General features: G+C 37.3%; 1 protein-coding gene across 6 annotated transcripts in view; it reads right to left on the bottom strand.

The window, feature by feature from the left end:
• SETD2 (SET domain containing 2, histone lysine methyltransferase) overlaps positions 1-20,543 on the bottom strand; it is a 78,807-nt gene that overhangs the window by 8,664 nt on the left and 49,600 nt on the right. Inside the window, exons 12-18 of one of the 6 annotated variants that reach the window (XR_011250831.1) lie at positions 18,921-19,583; positions 15,757-16,374; positions 8,444-8,492; positions 7,073-7,256; positions 4,715-5,384; positions 3,259-3,393; positions 2,071-2,210 (exon numbers count right to left, since the gene is read on the bottom strand). Coding sequence is in view for 1 of the 6 variants with exons in the window: in XM_069561618.1 (XP_069417719.1) it covers positions 2,071-2,210; positions 3,259-3,393; positions 4,715-5,384; positions 7,073-7,256; positions 8,444-8,492; positions 18,921-19,583 (1,841 nt within the window). In the remaining 5 variants the exon portion in view is untranslated. The remainder of the gene's footprint in view (positions 1-2,070; positions 2,211-3,258; positions 3,394-4,714; positions 5,385-7,072; positions 7,257-8,443; positions 8,493-15,756; positions 16,375-18,920; positions 19,584-20,543) is intronic. The other 5 variants (XR_011250832.1, XR_011250830.1, XR_011250833.1 and 2 more) reach the window with 5 other exon arrangements.

Raw genomic sequence — 20,543 nt, 5'->3', positions numbered from 1 at the left:
AGGAAATTACCTCATTGCATGTTTACGGTTGTTTTGAAGGTAAGCAGGCAAAAGTGGCTTTGTTTTTGTTAAAAAACCTAGATCTGTGAAGTAACAAGTAGAAGTAAGGAAACTCATATCCAGGAGTCAGAAGTCAGTTGTCACAAGAAATGCTGTTAAGGGGAATCACTTAAAATGTCAAAAGCCTCCAAGAAGCTAGCAACATACCTGACAGGTCCATCCTGTCATTACAGTCCTGCTCTTTTCTACCACAGCAATTTCTAGTCAGCAACGTTAAAAGCATTTGATGTCAGTCAGTTCTGTAGGTGATTATGAAAGTATCTTTAACTGACAGAATTAATTTTTAAAAAAGGGCTCAAGATTTCTATTGTAATCAAAGAACCACATGCAGTTGTGGGTTTTATTATGGGAATTAAACAGAGAGGGAGGTATTATACTTTTAGGTGCTAGCTGAAGAAAAACTAGAAAAGTGCAGACATAAATAAGAAATACAATTTTTTTTTTTCCTGGAAAAAAGTGATAAAGTTTGCTTTGGTATTGAAAAAAAAAAACAAAGTTCTGGTAAAATTTGCAGACACTGATTTTTAAAGTCACAACACTTTCAGTCAGCAGTATAACAAGGGCTTGTTTTATAAAGACATTTTTACAGGAGTAATGAAGACCTAAGTAGAAAGGGAAAATATTTGACTGTATGAAATTTTTCATTTCCTTCTGTCACAAGACGTTACCAACAAGAACTTGCAATATTCTTGGATTAAGAGATCTAACGATGCTAACAGAAAATGGCAGATGCCCCAAACAAGCAATTCACAAGAGATAAAAATGGTCAATAATCTAATGAAGACTTTCCATCTCAAAAATAAAAGAACTGAAAATGAAAGTAAGATTTCTTATCTACTATCTTACATGAGTTAAAGAACCTACATAAAGAAAAAGGTACCTTTGTATATACATTTTGTGGGAGTCAAAATTGGTATGATTTTTTTTCTTTAAATGATAAGCTGTAAATACATGTTAATTTAAAATGTGTATCACTTTTGACCAAATATTTTGCCTCTAAGAATCTGCCTGAAGACGGTAGTAAAATTATTATTAGTGTCTGTAAGAATGTCTAGGTTTAGAGCTATATATAAAATAGTGAAAATCCATCCATCGGAATGGGTTAAATAAAATTTGGTATAGTCATACAGAAGAGCAGGGGTGAGGGGAACTTCTATAACGGATCTGTGACCTTGTGGACCAAATGATCTCTTTCACAACTAGTCTACTGTGACTGGAGGACGAAGCAGCTGTAAACAATTCCTAAATAAATGGGTGTGTTCCAAATAACTTTATTTGCCAAAACAAGTAGCCCATGGGATGGGCATAGTCTACTGACCCCTGCAACAAATAAGCAAGTATTAAAAATGATGTAGTTTTATATTAATTGATAAGGGAAGTTCTATAAATAGACTGGTAAATAAAGCAGATGACAAAACATGCACCCCAACAACTTACATTATATACCAATGTATACAGAACACATATATTCACATAAAGCTATCTGCCTAAAATATATTTTTAAATTCTAAGAATAAGATCAATCAGGTTTTTTATATACAGCGTGGGTCAAACTAAGACTCACGAATCAAATTAAGTTTACTCAGAACAAAGACATGCCCATTCATTTATGTACTGTCTGGCTGCTTATGCAACAACAGAAGAATTGAACAGTTGTGCCAAAGACTGTTAGGCATGTGAAGCCTAAAATACTTATTCTCAGGCTTTTTACAGAAAAGGTCTGCCCATGACCTGAGAAATCTACTATGCTAGATGAAGTTATTACCATTTTTAAAAAAGATTCCTTAATTTTCTTCAAAAGAGTCTTGCAGATTAAAAACACCAGAATATTAACTAAAAAGGACATAAGTCTAACATATGTTATAACATTTATGATGTGTTTCTGGAAAGCCAGCAGCCCTCAAGCACAATTAACAGCTAGCAACAAGTCTATCAACATGAAACTCTCTCGTGGAGGCAGCTTCTTTGGCCACCTGAAAGGTGATGTGGGGATCCAGCAGCTCTTCTTACCTGGTGACCACGTGGTAGTAGTAAATCTTGCCTTCCGGGTCTCGGGCTGTCTTCCAGTTGGGAGGTAAGACAATGGTTTTTGGTTTGGGAGGAGATGGGGGTGGTAAATCCAGGAGATTATTTGTCACAACCATTTCAGGCTAAAAAGAAAGACACATACAAGGTCCTGATCAGTTGATCAGTGACATTTCTTCTTTTTTTTTCTCTCACTTTTCAGCTACACCACATGGCTTGTAGGATCTTAGTTCCCCAACCAGGGATCAAACCCACACCCGCTGCAGTGGAAACATGGAGCCGTTACTGCTGGACTGCCAGGGAAGTCCCAGTGACATTTCTTTTAATTTGGCTGAAAAGGACAAAAGTAGTCACCTTAGCAGTATGTTTCAATAAAAACATTACACATACTTCTTATAAAAAAAAAAAAAAGAGGGTACAATCTGGGAAATGATCAGAGATGGTTTACATGAAGAGCTTTTAGTAATCTATCAGAAAATTTAGAGCACGCTCCAAGTTCACTATCCAGTGCAGCATATTTAAAAATATTCAGCAGCTCATTATCTAGAACAGTATTTTTTGATCTTAAAAAAAACCCAATGCTAAATGGCATATAACTAACTCCAGGGTACTGATTAGCTGAATGGACTTAGGACATAAACAAATGTGATAGAACGCTAACATTTATCCATTATTTATTTTCTGTTTGAAATCTTATATTTACATTTAAAAAATATAGAAATGGGTGACGAGGTTGGTGTTTTTTTTTTCCCAGTTTAAAATTTTTTTTCCTAAACAAATAGCTTTTAAAAATTTAATGCTACATTATGAAAAAATATAAAAACTTCAGGCTCCTCTGTCCATAGTATTCTCCAAGGCAAGAATACTAGAGTGGGTTGCCATGCCCTCCTCCAGGGGATCTTCCCAACCCAGGGATCGAACCTGTGGTGTCTCCTGCGTCTTCTGCACTGCAGGAGGATTTCTTTACCACTGGGCCACCCGGAAGCCCCAAAACTTCACTGTTATAAACTGAATTCTGCCTCTCTAATTCATATGAAGCCCCAGCCCCCAATGTGACTGTATCTGGAGACAGGGCCCTTAAATAAGGTAATTAAACTTAAATGAGGTCATAAGAATGGGGCCCTAAGCCAACAGGTAGCCAATGACAGTTTTATCAACTAAAATATTTCTTACTGGCTGTAAGGGCTGGGGCTGCCCTGGTGCAACTATTGTAGTCACGGCTGCAGTTGGCTGTACCACCACTCCTTGTGGGTGAGCTGTGAAAATCTGTTGTCCCTGGATGTACTGAAGACTTGGCTGGGCATAACTCTAAAAGATAAAATGAAGAAATTCACAATTCATACATTTCTAGCTCTAATAAAGCAGTATCTGACTTCAAGTTGACATATATCTTGACTGGAAGAAACATTGATTAACTTTTTTAAACTTTCAATGTGAGTATTCTACCAATTTGTAAAACAATCTTTTGTAAAAAGCTAAGAAAATTAACAGCCAAAAACCAATAATGCCTATTCTCTTACCAGCTGTATTTAGCACTGTAACATTAATTCTAAGCCAAACATGAAAGGAAAATCACACACATACAAAACTAAGCATAAGAAGATCCAGTGCAGTGGTATTTATAATTATGAAAAAGAACTTTCAATTTAAACAACTACTCCAGGAAAAACGGATAAACAATCACCTTACAAGCAAATGTATTATATAGCCATCAAAACACATATACATAAAAATACAGAATAATTTGGAAAAATGGTTAAGAATCATGTTAAGCAAAAAAAATCAAAAAAAAACTTCCAAATTCAAAATACTTAAAATATATAAACATGGTAAGAGATCATAAAAAATGAAGGCAGTTAATACAGTTTAGGTTTTCAGAATCAAAGCAGGACACTTTAAAAAGGGGGGGAAAAAAAGCAGGATACTTTGTCATAGTCTTCTGAGCAAAATTTTGGTACAGTTTCATCACACACACACAAAAAAACTAACAGAAGTAAAAATTACTTCTTTTACTTCAATACTATGTAATGTATACAGGAAACATCTCAGGGAGTCTCTGCCATCACAACAATTCACCTTTAAGGGGTGATGAGGAATGATGGGAGGGACACAGCAATGTGATGAAGATGATGCCTTAAAACAGTCTTCTTTTTAAGAAAAGCTTAAAATGTGTTGGTTTTACAAAAATTTTTTTTAAACTTGATTAAAAACCACAAAAATAGTCACCTTCCCTCCCTCCCTCCTCAATCCCTCTGGGGGAAACCAGCTGGAATACTATCAGCAGTCCTATTTAGAGTGGAGAAAGGAACCAAGACCAGCTAACAACACGTGAGTGAGCTTGAAAGTAAACGTTCCATCCCCCGTCGAGCCTTCAGATCACTACGGCCCTGCTTAACGGCTTAACTGTAATTCTATCAAAGACTGAGCCAGAACCATCCAGCAAAAGTGCTTCTGAATTCCTGACCCACAGAAACTATGAGATAATTACTTATTTTTATCTTAAGCTGTTAAATAACTTGTGACAAAACAGATAATTAGTATATTCAAAATTAGCAGCCTAAAAGTGCTCAAAGACAGGACATCCACCTTCATCAGATTTAGAGAAAAGAGGGTTTCCAAAATTAGTTACCTGCACAATTGGTGGAGTTGTCTGTGAATAGGGTGACGTCACACCATAGACAGTTGGACAAGCCTGTCCTTGGTAATATATGGTTGCTTGAGACTGTGCAGGAGAGTACTGCTGCTGTACGCTCACGGATTGTTGGTTTGAATCCCAGACACTGTAATTCTGTCCTTGGACTGGGCCTGGGGCTGGCACTGGCAAGACAGTGACACTGGAGTCTTGGTGTACCACAGCGTCACTTTGGGCCACATACTGTGTACTGGAAACTTCCACAGGGGCTGCCACATGTGGCACCACTGGCACAGGTGGAGGGGCAGCGAGGGGTTCTGTAGAATGTCCCACCAAGGGCTGAGAGTGATCATAAGCAGCAGGAGAACACACAGGGTCCATGCTGGGTGTGGGGAGGAGCACCTTTCCAGCATTTGGATTGCTGGGATCCACATAGGCCTGCATGGGATAACCTGGTGGGTAGCCGGCAAAGGGGTGATGAGGGGCATTGTAGCCAAGAGAGTCATAGGGCAGTGGAGACGTCATTCCCAGGTTCTGCATCTGCTGCTGCTGTTTCTGAGCCTCCCGCTGAGCGACCTCTTGCTCAAACAACTTCCGACGCTCCTCTGTAGAAAGTTTATTGCGATCTTTAATTCGTACTTTCTTTTTAGAAGTAGGTGTATCATATCTAGAAAGAAAACAATAAAGCACCACAAAAAGTTTTTCCCTAAATCAGAGACATAACCAAAGCACTAGCAAATGTTATGTCACTCAGTGCTAAACCAGTAACCACACCAACTCCAATCTGGCACTGGCTGAAAATCATAAAAAAAATACTCCATGATAAATATGAGTAGGAATCAATTTACAAGATAAAAAATGCTTTCATTCTGTGATCTGCACTGAAGGTATTACTAGCACAGTAACGTGAACAACGCGTAAGAATTAGAAAGGGAAACCAAAACAAATTCGTATGATATAGACTGTTGACAAGGACAAAAAAGGGGAGCGCGGGGCATAATGGGCAAAAAAAATTTTACACTCTTTAAATTAGTAAGAATTTTATATGCTTAACAAACATACGATCAACATATGCAATGGTCAACTGCATATCTGAACAGTAAAACCAAACTGAATATGTAACAAAAGGTATGTTTCTCAGAAATAAATACACCAAAAGATGTGTATTTTTAAAGTTTTCCTAAAGAAAACTATAAACAAAAACATTAATGAAAAACTTTACAAAAATATTAAAGAATACCTAACTAGACAGAGAATATGCAAATACTCAAAGCAGAGTCTAAGGAAGAATAAATGTGAGAAAAAGACAGGGACATCCCAGAAGATCAAGTAAGGATCTGTCCTACTTGCTATCAAGACTTAAGTAACAGTCATAGGAGCCTAGTCACAGATCCTCCCGTATGTGAAGACCTGTTGGGAGAGAGGCGGTACTGCAGATCAGTGGGAAAAAGAGGAGCTTTCAGAAGTAAATGATAATGGGGCAACTGGGTATTCACTTAGAAAAAAATGAGACCAGGCCCCTACAGTAAAATATATACAAAAATTAATTCCCAATGGATTAAGGACTTAAATCTCATTTTTTAAAAAAGTACACACACACAGAATCACCTTAAAAGTAGGGAAGAATTTCTTAAAATATTGTAAACATTGACTATAAAAGAAACATACAATACTACGATATATTCAATAACATCATAATTAATACATCCTGAATATTTAAATATACAAAAAAATCAAAACATAAGTCGTAAACTAGGGAAATATACTTGCAGAATATTTAGAATATAGAAAAAGAACCCCTAGAGCTTAAAAAGACAAAATTTAATGAACAACACATAATAAAAAAATCCTAACAACTGCATTACATAACTACTGCATCTCAATTTTTTTTAAGTATATTTAATTTAAAAAGAACTTCTTGTGAACAAGTGTTTTCTAGTTCCCAGGAGGTTATCATGTGGCCTGTTTTTCTACCAGCATGACAAAGACAGCCTCTGCCACAGGGATCAAACATTTTGAACAAGTATGGCACAAGAGTTATTAGAAAACAAAAGTTCTGAGTTTTGTTTGGAAAAATTACTATTATCTTTGAAAGGTTATCTCCCATCAACCGATACACCCCTTTAAAGAACAAATCTTTGGCTCCTCAAATAGCACTTAAATGTTATGAAGTCAAAGCCATCCGAGCAACAAAAACCTATTAGTCTTTACAATATTATTGTCAAAGAGACTATCTCAATATTTATGAATACTTTTATTACAAAAGCCCATGTTGCCCCAAATCAGAAGTGTGTTGCTTGGGCTCTCAAAAAATGACTTGCTCGAGACAGAGAATAACGCACAGAGGCCACTTACCTGTCATCTGGCCTTTTGGTTCCCCGCTCATAGGCAGAAGAAGGTGGTGAGAGGGAGCCCCTTCGTTTCCTTTTCTCTTTAATTTGAGTTTGTTTGTCTGGGTCTCTCTCTCTCGACCTGTTAGGAGTCTTTGGGGCAACTGTTTGATCTCTGAAGCCTACAGCATCCCTTCCTCGTTCGGTTACTAAGGAAAAAGGGTTTAAAAAAAATTTACTTGAAGACTTTTCTTCACATGATAGAGTGTAACTGTATGATAAAATTTCTATCCAACAAATGGATCAATGGACTCTCCTTCACATACCCAGTCCTAAAGTTGGACGAAACACAAGGTCTTGTATGCTTGTGTGCTTTACTCCCTAAAAGACTCTTCCATGAATGCCCTTTTCTACCTTTCTCCACCAAAGTCTCAGTTCAAGCTTTCATCATTTCTAACAAGTTCTGTGAAACACATACATGCAAGATGTTCCCGATACCTTTAATAAGGCTTTTCAATTTAAAATGCAAAAGCCTTTCACTGCCCTTATAATGCTGCATATTTACAATTTGTAGAAGAACAGCTTGGCAGGCTGAAGCATGACCACCTCAAAATAAAAGTCTCTTATTAAAAAAAAAAAAAATGGTAGTAACTAAGGAAGTTATTAAAGCCAAAGAGCTACATTTCAAAAAAACAAATGCCAGCTTGCTACTCAAAGATGGAAGCTAACTTCTTCACTGAGTCTCTGAAATGGCTCTCACCCAATTCCACTGCCACTGCCTCAAAAGCTGCCCTAAAGTACTACTCAGAAGCATTATCTGCTTTCACTTTGATCTGCCCAATGACTACTTCCTTCTTCAAATCTCGGTTCCTTTCCCTTGTGTTAATTTCCTTAAAATGTGGCTATTTCTTCACTATATATGTGTAAAATAAGAAAAGGAATCATACCAGTAGTATATATTTTGACTCTGTACCTTTGAATATGTGAAGCAAAGAAATTATCTTATATATAGAAGCTGATTTCCTCATATTTTAAAATGAGGAAAAAGCTAGACTACATATTTCCCAAAGTATCTCACAATTCTTCTGAATGTTAGAAGTTCTAAGCTTTTTAATTGCTTGACACTGAGGGTTAACATAGAAAATCAATGGGCTTCCCTTGTGGCTCTGATGGTAAAGAATCTGCTTTCAATGCAGGAGACCCACGTTCAGTCCCTGGGTCAGGAAGATCCCTGGAGAAAGGAATGGCAAACCACTCCAGTATTCTTGCCTGGAAAATTCCATGCACAGAGGAGCCTGGCAGGCTACAGTCCATGGGGTTGCAAAGTCAGTCATGACTGAGCGACTAACACTTTCACTTCACTTTTTTCATGCACAAAATATCTCTGAATACCTACTTGTGCTCTCCTTTTCAGTTTGACTTTTCTTCGGAATTCGATATACCTCCTGCAAAAACACAAACCAAAAGAAGGGTTGTTAGTGATGAGTGGAAGCGATAATTGCTTTGATTTCACATTGGAAAAAAGAAATGGGGAGGAATAGTCTGGTATTTAATTATTCTTCAAAAATTTACTTATATTTGGCTGGTCCCTTAAAAATATATAACACAAATACATATTTATTTTTAAACAGCTACCAGGCTTGCATGACCTCATTAGCCAAGGAGCAGATTAAGTAACTAGGGCATTATTTCTGGCAGGAATACACCTCCTGAAAAATCTTAATTTCCATAAACTGTCTGCATATAAAATGAAGTCATCTATAGTTTCTTTACTGAGAGTATTCATATGAACAATTCGAACATCTCACTTGCCATAGCTACTTACAAAAAGAAAAGGTTAGTAATAACAGCTTCACATCCCAGAAAAATTACATGTGTAAAGATAACTCCTGCTTTTCAGTATATTTTCCTACAAATACAGAATCAATTTGGCTAATGACTAACTGTAATTTACTCTTATACTGCTGCTATTATTTTTAAAAAGAAACATTTTAGATCACTGTATCTCTTCAAATACCATCTAATACTCTTATCAAGATTCTTCTTGAGAAATATAGACTAAGTCTTGAGGTAACTTTTCTTGCTGTATGAACCTAAAGCCTAGAAATGAACCTGCTTCCTGAAAATCTCTCACTGTTTTAAGTCCATCAAGCAGCTCTTAGACACATTCTTCCTTATCCAGTCACCTGGTTGAGTGGGCAAAGCACAGCCACACATTCTCAATAGCATATCATATAAAACCCTTGCTTTAGAGTTTTTTTGAAATACTGACCACATACAATATGACCTGGTAATCTCATTTTTTAAGGAACTGTACTCCAAGGAAAATCTTTCTACATGATTTCTGGTTCTAGCAACATCTGTGGAAAATGAAAATAACCCATATATCACACAACTGAGGAAAGGTCAAGATGTAATATTCAGCTGCCATTAAAAATGCCAAATGTGGACTATACACATACATGGCAATCTATATGAATATAGATTTTTAAGAGAACCCTTTAATAATACTCCATGCATGCTGACAAATTATCTACTATAAAGATGATGACACTATTAAATGTGCACTTATCCTGTGTGCACATTTCAAACACATAATCTTGAGTTTCGAAACAACTCTCATAGTTTGTTATCTCCATTTTACAAATGAGAAAACTTACTTAAAAAGCTTAGCAACTGATGCTATCAGAGCACTTTTGTTCTGACTCCAGAGCACATCTGTCCAGATGACAAAGTGGTACTCTTCTGGAAAGGAGTGCCGTTTTGTGGATTTATGCACAAATGTAGTAAAAATCCACCACCCCACCTATGTAGGGTGGAAATTCCTATGTAGGATTTCCACTAGAGCTGGGATTCTCAACTCTGGCGGCATGATTAGATCACTCCAGGAAACTTATAGATGTACTATCCCAGACAAACTGAACCTAAAATTCTGGGAATGAGTCCCAGGCATCTGTATTTTTTAGACGCTCCCCAGATGATTCTGAAGTCCAGAAAAGATTAACCACCACTGAACTACTGGCTTCTCTTAATAGGCCTCACTCATTTCTTCCTCATAGGGGAGAATCTAACAAAAGAACTATGTTAACACCCTCAGTTCAGAGCCATCTGGGTTCCTCCTCCTCTTGGACTGCAGCTGCCTATAGAGAGGACTCTATACATTGTATACAATGTATAGAGAAGACTACACATTCCAACCTATCCCTCTTCCTTGACTATGTTACCTACTGCCAATAGGTCAATGAGTGGATCTAAACTGGGATGTTTTCTTCCAACAGTCTCAAAAAGTACGCATGGGAAGTTTGTTGGCAACGCATTCCAGCACATTCTTCTTCTTTTTTTTTTTTAAACACATTTCAAATGAAATCACAGAACAGACTGTAGAAAAAGGATTAAAACAAAATTACAAAACAATACTTTGTAAGATCACTTTTTCTGGAAAGTATAAAAATTTAGCACTGATTAGACTGTTCTTTAGCTAAGTAAGACTTTGAGAACAAAATACTTTACAATGAACATATAATTAAATTTTACCTTTTATTATATAGATATCAGATTATATATTCTGTGATAACAGATTTTTTTTTTACAACTAAGACTAGACTATTTTTCCCTGTTAGCAAGTACAGACAGAATTGTGTAGTATGCATCAAACAAATCTTTCTTCCTAAATGATGGCAAGACTAGAACAAAAAAGAGAAAGACTCTGAGCCAGGTGCCATTTTTATTAATGGAAGGGCACAAAAAAAGAAAATGTGAAAGCAGTTATGAGATATGGAGGCTCGAAGTTAAAGTGCCAACTTCAGGTAAAAGGAATTCTAGGAGAGAAGGAACTATTCTGAGAAATAATGAAGGTGATTTTTTTCAGGATTTGAGAAATATAAAATACTTCTGATTAAAAAAGCAAAGAATATCTAATGAAGCTGGGAAAGACTGAAGGCAGAAGGGAATGACAAGAGGATGAGACAGTTGGATGGCATCACCAACTCAATGGACATGAGTCTGAGCAAACTCCAGGAGATGGAGGACAGGAAAGTCCGGCGTGCTGTAGTCCATGGGGTCACAAAGAGCTGGACACAACTGAGCGATTGAACAACAAATCAAATAGGCAACAAAAAGATTATGACTTAGCAAGTCTGCATCTGGGTTTATCGCTGCCTTCTCCCCTGCAATCTCATTCTGGCTCATATTAAGATAGGTAGAAAATCGGATCCGTACAATGGAGTATTATTCAGCCATAAAATGGAATTAACTACTGATACATGCTACAACGTGGATAAAGTCTGAAAACACTATGCTAGGTAAAAGCACTCAGACACAAAAAGCCACGTATTTCATAATTCTATCTATCCTCTTTATCCAGAGATTCTGTATCTGTAAATTCACCAGCTCACTAACATTTATTTATAATTCTGAAATCATTATGTTGAGAGAAAACTTCAACTCTTCCCCCCAAAAGATGAGTCAACTGGTGACGTTTTTGTTATACTTTTTCCAAGTAATTAACTGATAACATGATGCAACACTCTTACCCAAGAGTACATGAGAATCTTTTCATTACTTTCTCTGAAAATGCTTCTCGTATACTAGTATTCCTGTGTATTTCTTTTCCAACTTCTTCAATATTATTTTTACTGACTTCACCCCAAAGTCTGACCTGCAGCCTGGTTCTTTAAGTATTCCTTCAACCCCAGCTAAGAATGGCTTTTCACATTTTTAAAGGGAGGGAGAAAAGGGGAGAGAAAAAGGAAAGAGAAAGGGAAGAAAAATCCCTTTAAATTTAATCATGGATCATAGGTTGATCTCTACAGCATTAAGGGAGAAAAGATACTTGAACAAAACACTAAAACGGTCATTTCTATGATTTAAGAATGGTTTCCCTGGAGGCTCAGATGGTAAAGAATCTGCCTGCAGTGCAGGAGACTTGTGTTCAATCCCTGGGTCAGAAGATCCCCTGAGAAAGGAATGGCTACCCACTCCAGTATTCCTGCCTGAAGAATTCCATGGACAGAGGAGTCTGGTGGGCTACAGTCCATGGGGTTGCAAGGAGTTGGACACAACTGAGTGACTAACACTTTCACTTTGGTAATTATCAGCTACTAAAACAGAAACAGATGGAAGGAAATCTGAAAAGTATTCAGCAAAGGTACGTAACACGGGTTGTCCAGGAAGGGTATTTCAGTTGAGTTCAGTTCAGTCGCTCAGTCGTGTCCGACTCTTTGCGACCCCATGAATCGCAGCACGCCAGGCCTCCCTGTCCATCACCAACTCCCAGAGTTCACTCAGACTCACGTCCATCGAGTCAGTGATGCCATCCCCCAAATCACTGCAGATGGTGACTGCAGCCATGAAATTAAAAGACGCTTACTCCTTGGAAGAAAAGTTATGACCAGGAAGGGTATAGTAATCACTATTTTTGGATCAGAAAAAGGAGTGGAAAGAATGTGGGATTTAAATCAGAAGACCTGAATTAATTTTCAACTATGTCGCTTAAAGTTAAACTACAACCTCATCGGCATGTTTCTTTTCATTTTACAGTTGATAAAAACACCACCACTTACTTTACAGGGCTGTAAAGATTACATGACACTCATTCTAGTATTTTCTGACCACCTATCAAATACAATATACATACTATGGATTCAAGCTGCAGTGTGGTACAACGGAAAAAGAAGGACCTTCACCCTTCAAATATTTATGAAGTGCCAAACTACATACCACACTCTCTCAATGCTCTGGGGAGACTTGAGTGACCACGAGAGACCCAAGCCAAGCTCTGCACAATGTACCATTACAAAATGTTATCTGCTGTGACCGGAAAGGATGTTATGAGAGCATAAAGAAAAGGCAGAATACTCTGTCTTCAAGGAAAAGGAATGACTTTCAGGGGAAAGGATGAAACTTAAGTGAGAAGAGACATCTAAATGAAAGTCTTCTCAGAAATGAGTCACAGAGTGTGTGTGTGTATATGTGCATGAACATTAGTAGTATCATCCCACTGGTAGATCAGAAACGCTTGTGGTGCAAATGTATAAATAAGGACCAGATAATGACATGGTATGCAAGCTTCGTTAAGAAAAATGGACTTAATTTAACAATGTAATGAGGAACCATTTAAAACTTTTCAGTACAACTTTGACATGAATGCAGGTATATTTCTAAAATGATCACTCTGGAGACTGAATGTAGCACAGACTGGAGGGGCACAGAGTATCATTCACTATTCGTAAGTGGTAACATTATTACAACTATTACTACCAAGACACCATGATAAAAGTAACTCTTATTACAAGGATTAAAGAACAGTCTCTGCCCTTGAAGATCTCATGGTCCTGTAGGGAGAAACAGGTGTCTAAGCAAGTAATTTTAGGAACCTGGTAAATCTGCTACCACTGTATAGAAATACAGAAAAAGGAAGGCTGGATTAGAAAATCACCATTTGTTAAAAACCATAGTTGCACGAGATTCAGGCCAAATCAATGGGTGGATAAATTTCACAAAAAACCAAGTATTTGTAATTTCTAAAGGTGCTCCTATATGACACGTTTTTTATACAGGGGAAAACAGTAACTTTACATTGGAGAAACCTAGGAGACACCACCTTAACCAAGCGATCAAAGTTGACAATGCCAGTAATGAGATAAATAAAACCAAATTGAGGGGTATTCTAGAAAAATTTTAGAATATTCAAAAATGTGAAATTTATAAAAGACAAAGATTGAGGAACTATTTCAGATTAAAGGGTACTAAAGAGATAAAACAATGTAACACTTGATCTCAGGTTACATTCTGAATCACAAATTTTCTTTTCTTTTTTTTCTATAGAGAAGAGTATATGCACAACTAGCAACATTTGAATGAGGCCTTTTTAAAAGATTAATAGTATTGTTTCACTGCAATTTGCTGATTTTGGTAAGAACACTAAAGTTATACAGAAGACTATCCTTGTATTTGGGAAATAAACACTTAAAAATATCTAGGCACAGTGGGCGTCAGATCTGTTAACTTGCTCCTTTTAAAAGTTAAAAAAAAAGAAAAAGAAAATGATGAAGTAAATTTGGTAAAATGCTAACACTGGGGAATCTGAATGAAAGGTTTAGAGGAATGTTTTACTGTTTTTAACTACATTTATCACTGGAATGTGTTTTACATGAAGAATACATAAAGAATAGTATTCTTTCAGTTTTCCTATAAATCTGAAATTACATCAGATTTAAAAGAACATTAAGAAGGAAAATTTATATAGTCTCATTATGGTTATATATAAAACTGGATTATACCAACTTATCCGTACTCGAAAAACTTAAGTTTCCGACTAACTTGATCATGGTCCTGAGGGAAAAACAACATTCATTACAGGTGTTTTCGGGCCCAGAGATTCTATAACGTATATAATCTTCTTAAGATAAGTCCTACATCCAAATCACTCAAAGTAACTTATCCTAAACAGAGTCAAGGCTTTTTTAAAAAAAAGTAACTTCACAGGCTATGGAAACATGATCATTATGTCTTTAGGGAAATAGAATTAAGAGCTCATGTAAAAGAATAAACTGTCAAAATGACTTCATTCAAAATTGGAATGTTTCGAGCAGTCAGATTCTGTATCATTTAGGTTAGGTGTTGGCAAACTTTTTCTGTGAAAAACAACACAGTAAATATTTTAGGCTTTGTCGGCCATCCAGTCTGGTGCAACTAACTACTTAACCCTACCAGTGCAGTGCAAAAGCAGCCACAGACAGTATGTAAAGAAATGGATTTGGCTTTGCTCTCCCTAAAACTTCATTTACAAAAAAAGCAGTGTGGCAGATTGGGCCAACTCATAATTTAGATATTATCTGATAATAAACTAACAAGTTATAAACCATGCTGGTCTTTTATCAAGTCAGATATTTATTACAAAAATTCAACACAGTGGTATCCAAAATAGTGTTCTTTGGGGGCAATTCTGAATTTTAATGAAAAAGGATAACTAATATTGATCCTTATGGATACAGAATAATCTTTACTAACGATTTTGAAATTTATAGAAATTCAGGGCACATCATTTCATTTTGAAATGTTGCACAGTAGATTTCACATATAATATTAGTTAGGAACCAAAATTCCAAGCAGTGACAAAACCTTTTTTTTTGGCCACAAGGCTAGTGGAATCTCGACTCGGGGTCAAACCAGGACCCTCAGTAGTGAAAACACGGAGTCCTAATCACTCGACTGCCAGGGAATTCCCCCAAGCTCAAAACTTTATAGTTGGGTAGCTCTATATTATTTAAAACTTCTGTACAGAGTTCGATGCTTAACTTTCTAGCAAAATAATGTTTAATAATTAAAGATGTTTTGAGGGACTTCCCTGGCAGTCCAGGGGTTAAGACTTCACCTTCCAATGCAGAGGGTGTGGGCTCGATCCCTGGTTGGGGAACTAAGATCCCACATGCCTCTCGGCCAGAAAACCAAAACTTAAAAGATAAATAAAGAAAGATAATGTCTTGAGATAAAGAATAAGGATGGTCCTCAAGAAAAGTCCACCTTATCACATATACAAAATGTTCCTTAAATCACCTAATCCAGAAGTAACTAACTACTCAAACTTCACCATAAAGAGACACACATCCTGCGACTTAAGTGTTCATAAAAGAGGCTCTGGAATCACTAGCCATCAGTCTCTCAGCTGTTTACCTGCAACTGATACTGCCAAATGCACAGGAACCTTACCTCTTCTTCTCATGATCCAAATGAATGAAGATTTTCCAGTCAAATTATAATTAATCATCACTTATAACCAGCTGTTTTGCTCTGTGAAGCGTAGGGTATATTTTCAGCACGAGGGGTGATGTACAATAATTCCTTTACCAACAGAAATATATGCACATGCCCCTGCTGAAAATGTCGCCCAGTTGATCCGCATGTGAAAATGAATACATGCTCATGTGTAGCAATGTGCTAAGTGATGTTTCTTGTTGAGGTCTACTTTAGGAGTCAAAAATGTGTAAGCCTTGTGGAACCAAGGCAGTGGTCCTGTGTATAGAGGTATAGAAAAAGTAGCTCACTTAATCCTTTCTCGCCAGGAGTCGGGATTTTCCCAGAACGACATCCATTGTCGGCAATGGACACACCAAAATAACGCCGGCGCCAGTGAGTTAACCACCTCTGTCCTCTTTTCACCTATTTTATTTTTCATGCATCATCCAACTTCCCAACCATCTTCCTGTTTCTTCACAGAATGCACGCTAGGTTCTTGTGTTTCTTCAGCACGAAGTTGGAAATGGAGTTGAGAAAAGGAGACACATGGTCAGCTGGTGATGTTAACAAGCTCCGTGCTGCCCTGAGAAGCTGGATGGAAAGGTTCAGGTTACAAGGGGGGTCATCATCAGGCCTGCGAGGACAGAGTCATTCCCGAAGCTCCACTCCCTTCCCTCCCACCCTCTTTCATTCCTTGGTGGTCCCTATGTCTGCCTTCACAGTTAAAGCCAGGGCTAAGAAACCCGAGGCAACCTCTTTGAGGTTCACTCCATCCAGTACGTAGACAGGCCAAGTGGAACACAATGTTACAGTGGCCCAGGAAGGTCAAGGAAGCTTGGAGTGGCTAACATAACCACAGTCTTAGAGCAAGGCTTTTTAGTGTAATCTTGGAATTAACACCAGCAACTAACAAGTGCTTGCCAACAGGTGCTTAAAAAAGGTTGGTTGAATAACATTTTCTTTTCTGCCAATGTTCACTCGAACACATAGGTGGAAGTCAGACAGAAGTAGTTAACTCTCTCAATGCCGGGAATAGGATGGATATATACAAATCATATCAAGGCAAGGTGTTTCTCTAAAACATGTTCAAATTATGGATCCCTAGCTAAAGTATATATATTTTAAGGACAACTGTAATCAGTTTTGAAATTAGAACCATGGTAAATGTTAATCAGAATGACAGATGAATTAAGAACTCCAGTACCAAGGCATAACACAACATCACAGTTCAGTCAAGCAAAAACATTTCTCAGTACTGCGATTCTAGATGGGTAATGATTCCAGAGCAAATTATAAACTTTGAAGAAGGAAGATTTTATTTAATGACTTCCTTTATGCTAAGAACTGGGATAAATCCAAAGTATGAAGGTGAACAAGGATATGCTTCAGGTACAAGTAAAATTTTAAGTCTCAAGAGGATCAATCCAGATAGTACTGTGCAACCACGCTGATCTTTCAGATGGGAGGACAATAAGCAGGGAAAGAAATAATTCGGTAGGACTCAAAAAAATTTATGTCTGGAGTATGAATTTAAAGTACCAGTCATATCTGAGTTAAAGATATCCCAGAGAATAACATATCATTAAGATTATAATTAAAAAACTACCATATAAAGAAACAAAATGCTTATTCTAAATTTTAAGAGACAGTTTTTAAGAAATTAAGATGACTACGTCTTTTTTTAAAAAATTATGTCAACCAGACAAAGTAGGTGTGTCAGAGCTTTTCTATCTTCACCTGTGTGCCTGTCTCCACTTCCACCTCCCTTACTGAGTCAGTCTTCATACAGGCTCTAAAAGTAGTCTCCAAACAGAGGAAGGACTTCTTCCAGGGACTCCTTTGCCCTCAACAAAGCAGGCCTTAAATAAAGGTTCACACATGTGACTGCCCCAGGAACTCTTTCAGTTAACTGCAATTCCAGTCCCTGTGTCCACATGCTGTATCATAAACAGATTAACTCTGAATCTTTCCTTTTGTATTTATAAAAGGTCAGATTTCATAAGGCTTAAGAAGGCTGAGTTTATGCTGAGCTGTAAGTGATCAAAGAGAGTAGCATGAGTAAGAGCTCATATGGGCAAATGAGAGCTGAAACCACACCATCCTTAAGAAGGGTCTCAACACAGTAAATTACAAATGCAAAAATAAGCACAGTGCACAAACAACCGACTACTCATTCTGCTCAGTGTAAGGACAGTTCCCTACAGGCCCCATGGTAGGATATAATGAGGGAGTTTTGTAGTCATAAATTGGGAACTGAGAGGATCAGGTGTCCATTTTGCTACAAATCTGTATTCCTGGTTTATCTGGTTGTTCACCTCTGATAGAAGAAAGGACGAACAGAAAAAGTGGCTGGGTAGCAACCTATTCCCACAGAGCCCGCGAGACCTGGATCCCAGATCCAGATCACTTACAATCAAAATTTACCATATGTCTCCTAGGCTCATCCTGTTATTCACTTCTGTGTTTTATCCAAGACCCAGACTGGGTTCTCCGCAAAGAAAACCCTGCACATCATGCTACATACTTGAACAAATGATTATATATGTATTAGATGTAACGGTTCCAGAACTCTGTTTTTTTCTTTTGGCCAAAGAAACAGGCTTTTAAAACTAGGCCTAGTTCAGAAACAATAATAAAACTGATATGAATTAGCTCCATATAAAGTTGTTTTACTGGAGCAGATAATTTATGTTCAGTCATTTTTGATGAGAACCTGCTAGAGTACCCTGGCTTTCCAATTAATTTTAACTAATTTCTAGTTAATCCAAGAAATTAATTCCCAACTATTTTCAACATTCATTTTTTTTCTTACATAGACTCTTCAAATGTAGACTCACGTTTATTGCTCAAAGAATTTTTGTTTTTAATGTGAAGACCACTTGAATGACTAACTTTACCATTGTGATATATTTTTGCAAGCAAGGAAAAAGGGGATATCTGTGTATTGGTTTGGCTGGTATCTCTGGTCAAAGTTTAAAAGACATTATTTATAGAAACACGTATAATTGGCTGATAGAGAGATAGCATTCCATTTTTCAAAGGTACATACAGCTAGAAAAGTAAGTAATTCAACTGAAAGTTTATGGAACCCTAAACCTGGGTAATTCAGATTAAAATGAACAGAAATGTTCTCTTACCTTTAGGTCTTTCCAACTGTCCAGGAGCTTGGTGGCCAAATCACTTATATCTACTGTTTTGTCTGGTGGTTCCTGACTTCTCTCACTCTCCACATCAGATACACCCTCCTCTTCATCTTGGGATGGCGTTTCCTCAGCAATAGGTTCGTCGAGTTTTGCGCCACTGCTCTCTTTGTGTTCTATTTCAGCATCAGCCTCCAGTTCGGACGTGGGGAGCTTGCTGGCCTCTGCGGCAATGTCACTGTCGACTTTAGGCTCGGGCAGCTGCTGCACGAGTAGCTGCTGCGGCTGAGGCTCCTCCTCTTCTTCGATGGGGACATTCTCTAACTGGTCCAGGTCCTCTTTCCCGTCCTTGCCTTCCAGCTCGCTGGTAGCATCAGAGATTGCACTGTCCATGCTATTTTCACTTATAATTTTAAGTCTGCGAAACATGAGCTTCTTGGGGGTGTCTGTGTCAGCTTCTGCATTCAGCTTGGTGGAAGGATCAGGTGTGTTGAGCGGTGTGTGAGCACGTGATGTATTTTCACTAGAATACCCATCTCCTTCACTCAGCTGAGGGATAGCAGTCTTGGTTTGAGACCAACGTTGAATAATAGGAAGTACTTTGCTTTCCTCCAACATATTTTTAGTAGGAATAGGTAAATGTTCCAGAGTCTTTATAATCTAATTAAACACAATAAAAAAAAATCACTTTGTACAGTTAACTTTTCATGAGACTCAGCTCAACTCTGTAGAATCAGGGGTTTTTACTGTCTTATTAAATCAAGATCTAAGTCTTATAATCACAGACAGATTTAAATGTCATAATATTACTTTCTTCTAGCATGGAAGGAAAGGTGTTTTATTTTTTAATATTTTTCGGCTGTACCATAAGGCATTATGAGATCTTAGTTCCCCAACCAGGGATCAAACCTGTGACCCCTGCAATGGAAGCTCAAAGTTTTAACCACTGAACTGCCAGCAAAGTCCTGAAAAAATGTTTTAATAAGACTGACCAGCAAAAAAATAACGTGGAGCAGGTGACTGCTCACATATTATTAGGACTAATTTGATTAATATTCTCCACCAGTAGTTCTCAAACCGAAATAGATTTTTTTTGAAAAATATCACTACTGGACCTCATCTTAGGTATGTTTTTCTAAAAAATTTCCCAAGTGATTGTGATTAAATGGTTGGAAAGTATGCAACAAAAAATATAATTTAAATGTCTTATATACACACAAAAACACAGATATTACTTAACTTCCTTAGTCTTTGACAAACAGCTGTATAGCAGAGATTCTCTCTTCATTCCAAGTTAATCATCCATCCCCACTCTCTGAAAATCAAGAATTCTTTCCAAAGTATTTCCCCACTGTAGTTTTATAGAAACCCCAAGGCTTCCCCAATTCCTATTTGTTGCTGAATCTTGAGAGAAGGATGGAGGTAAGGCAGTCACTCAATTCACCACTCTCATATTTCCGTTTTTAAAAGTATATTATTAAACGACTTTGGGATTATATTAGAACTTATGATTAAAAAGAATTACATTTAAACCAAGTTAGAAAATATTGTGTGGAAAGGTATAAATATAAGAAGTCTACTAATGATGCTATCAATGAACATTTATCTAGATCTTTAAAA

Source organism: Ovis canadensis, chromosome 19 (genome assembly GCF_042477335.2).
Source record: "Ovis canadensis isolate MfBH-ARS-UI-01 breed Bighorn chromosome 19, ARS-UI_OviCan_v2, whole genome shotgun sequence".
Classification (NCBI taxonomy): domain Eukaryota; kingdom Metazoa; phylum Chordata; class Mammalia; order Artiodactyla; family Bovidae; genus Ovis; species Ovis canadensis.
Note: the sequence above shows the minus strand (reverse complement) of the source record. Positions and strands in the feature narration are given on the sequence as shown.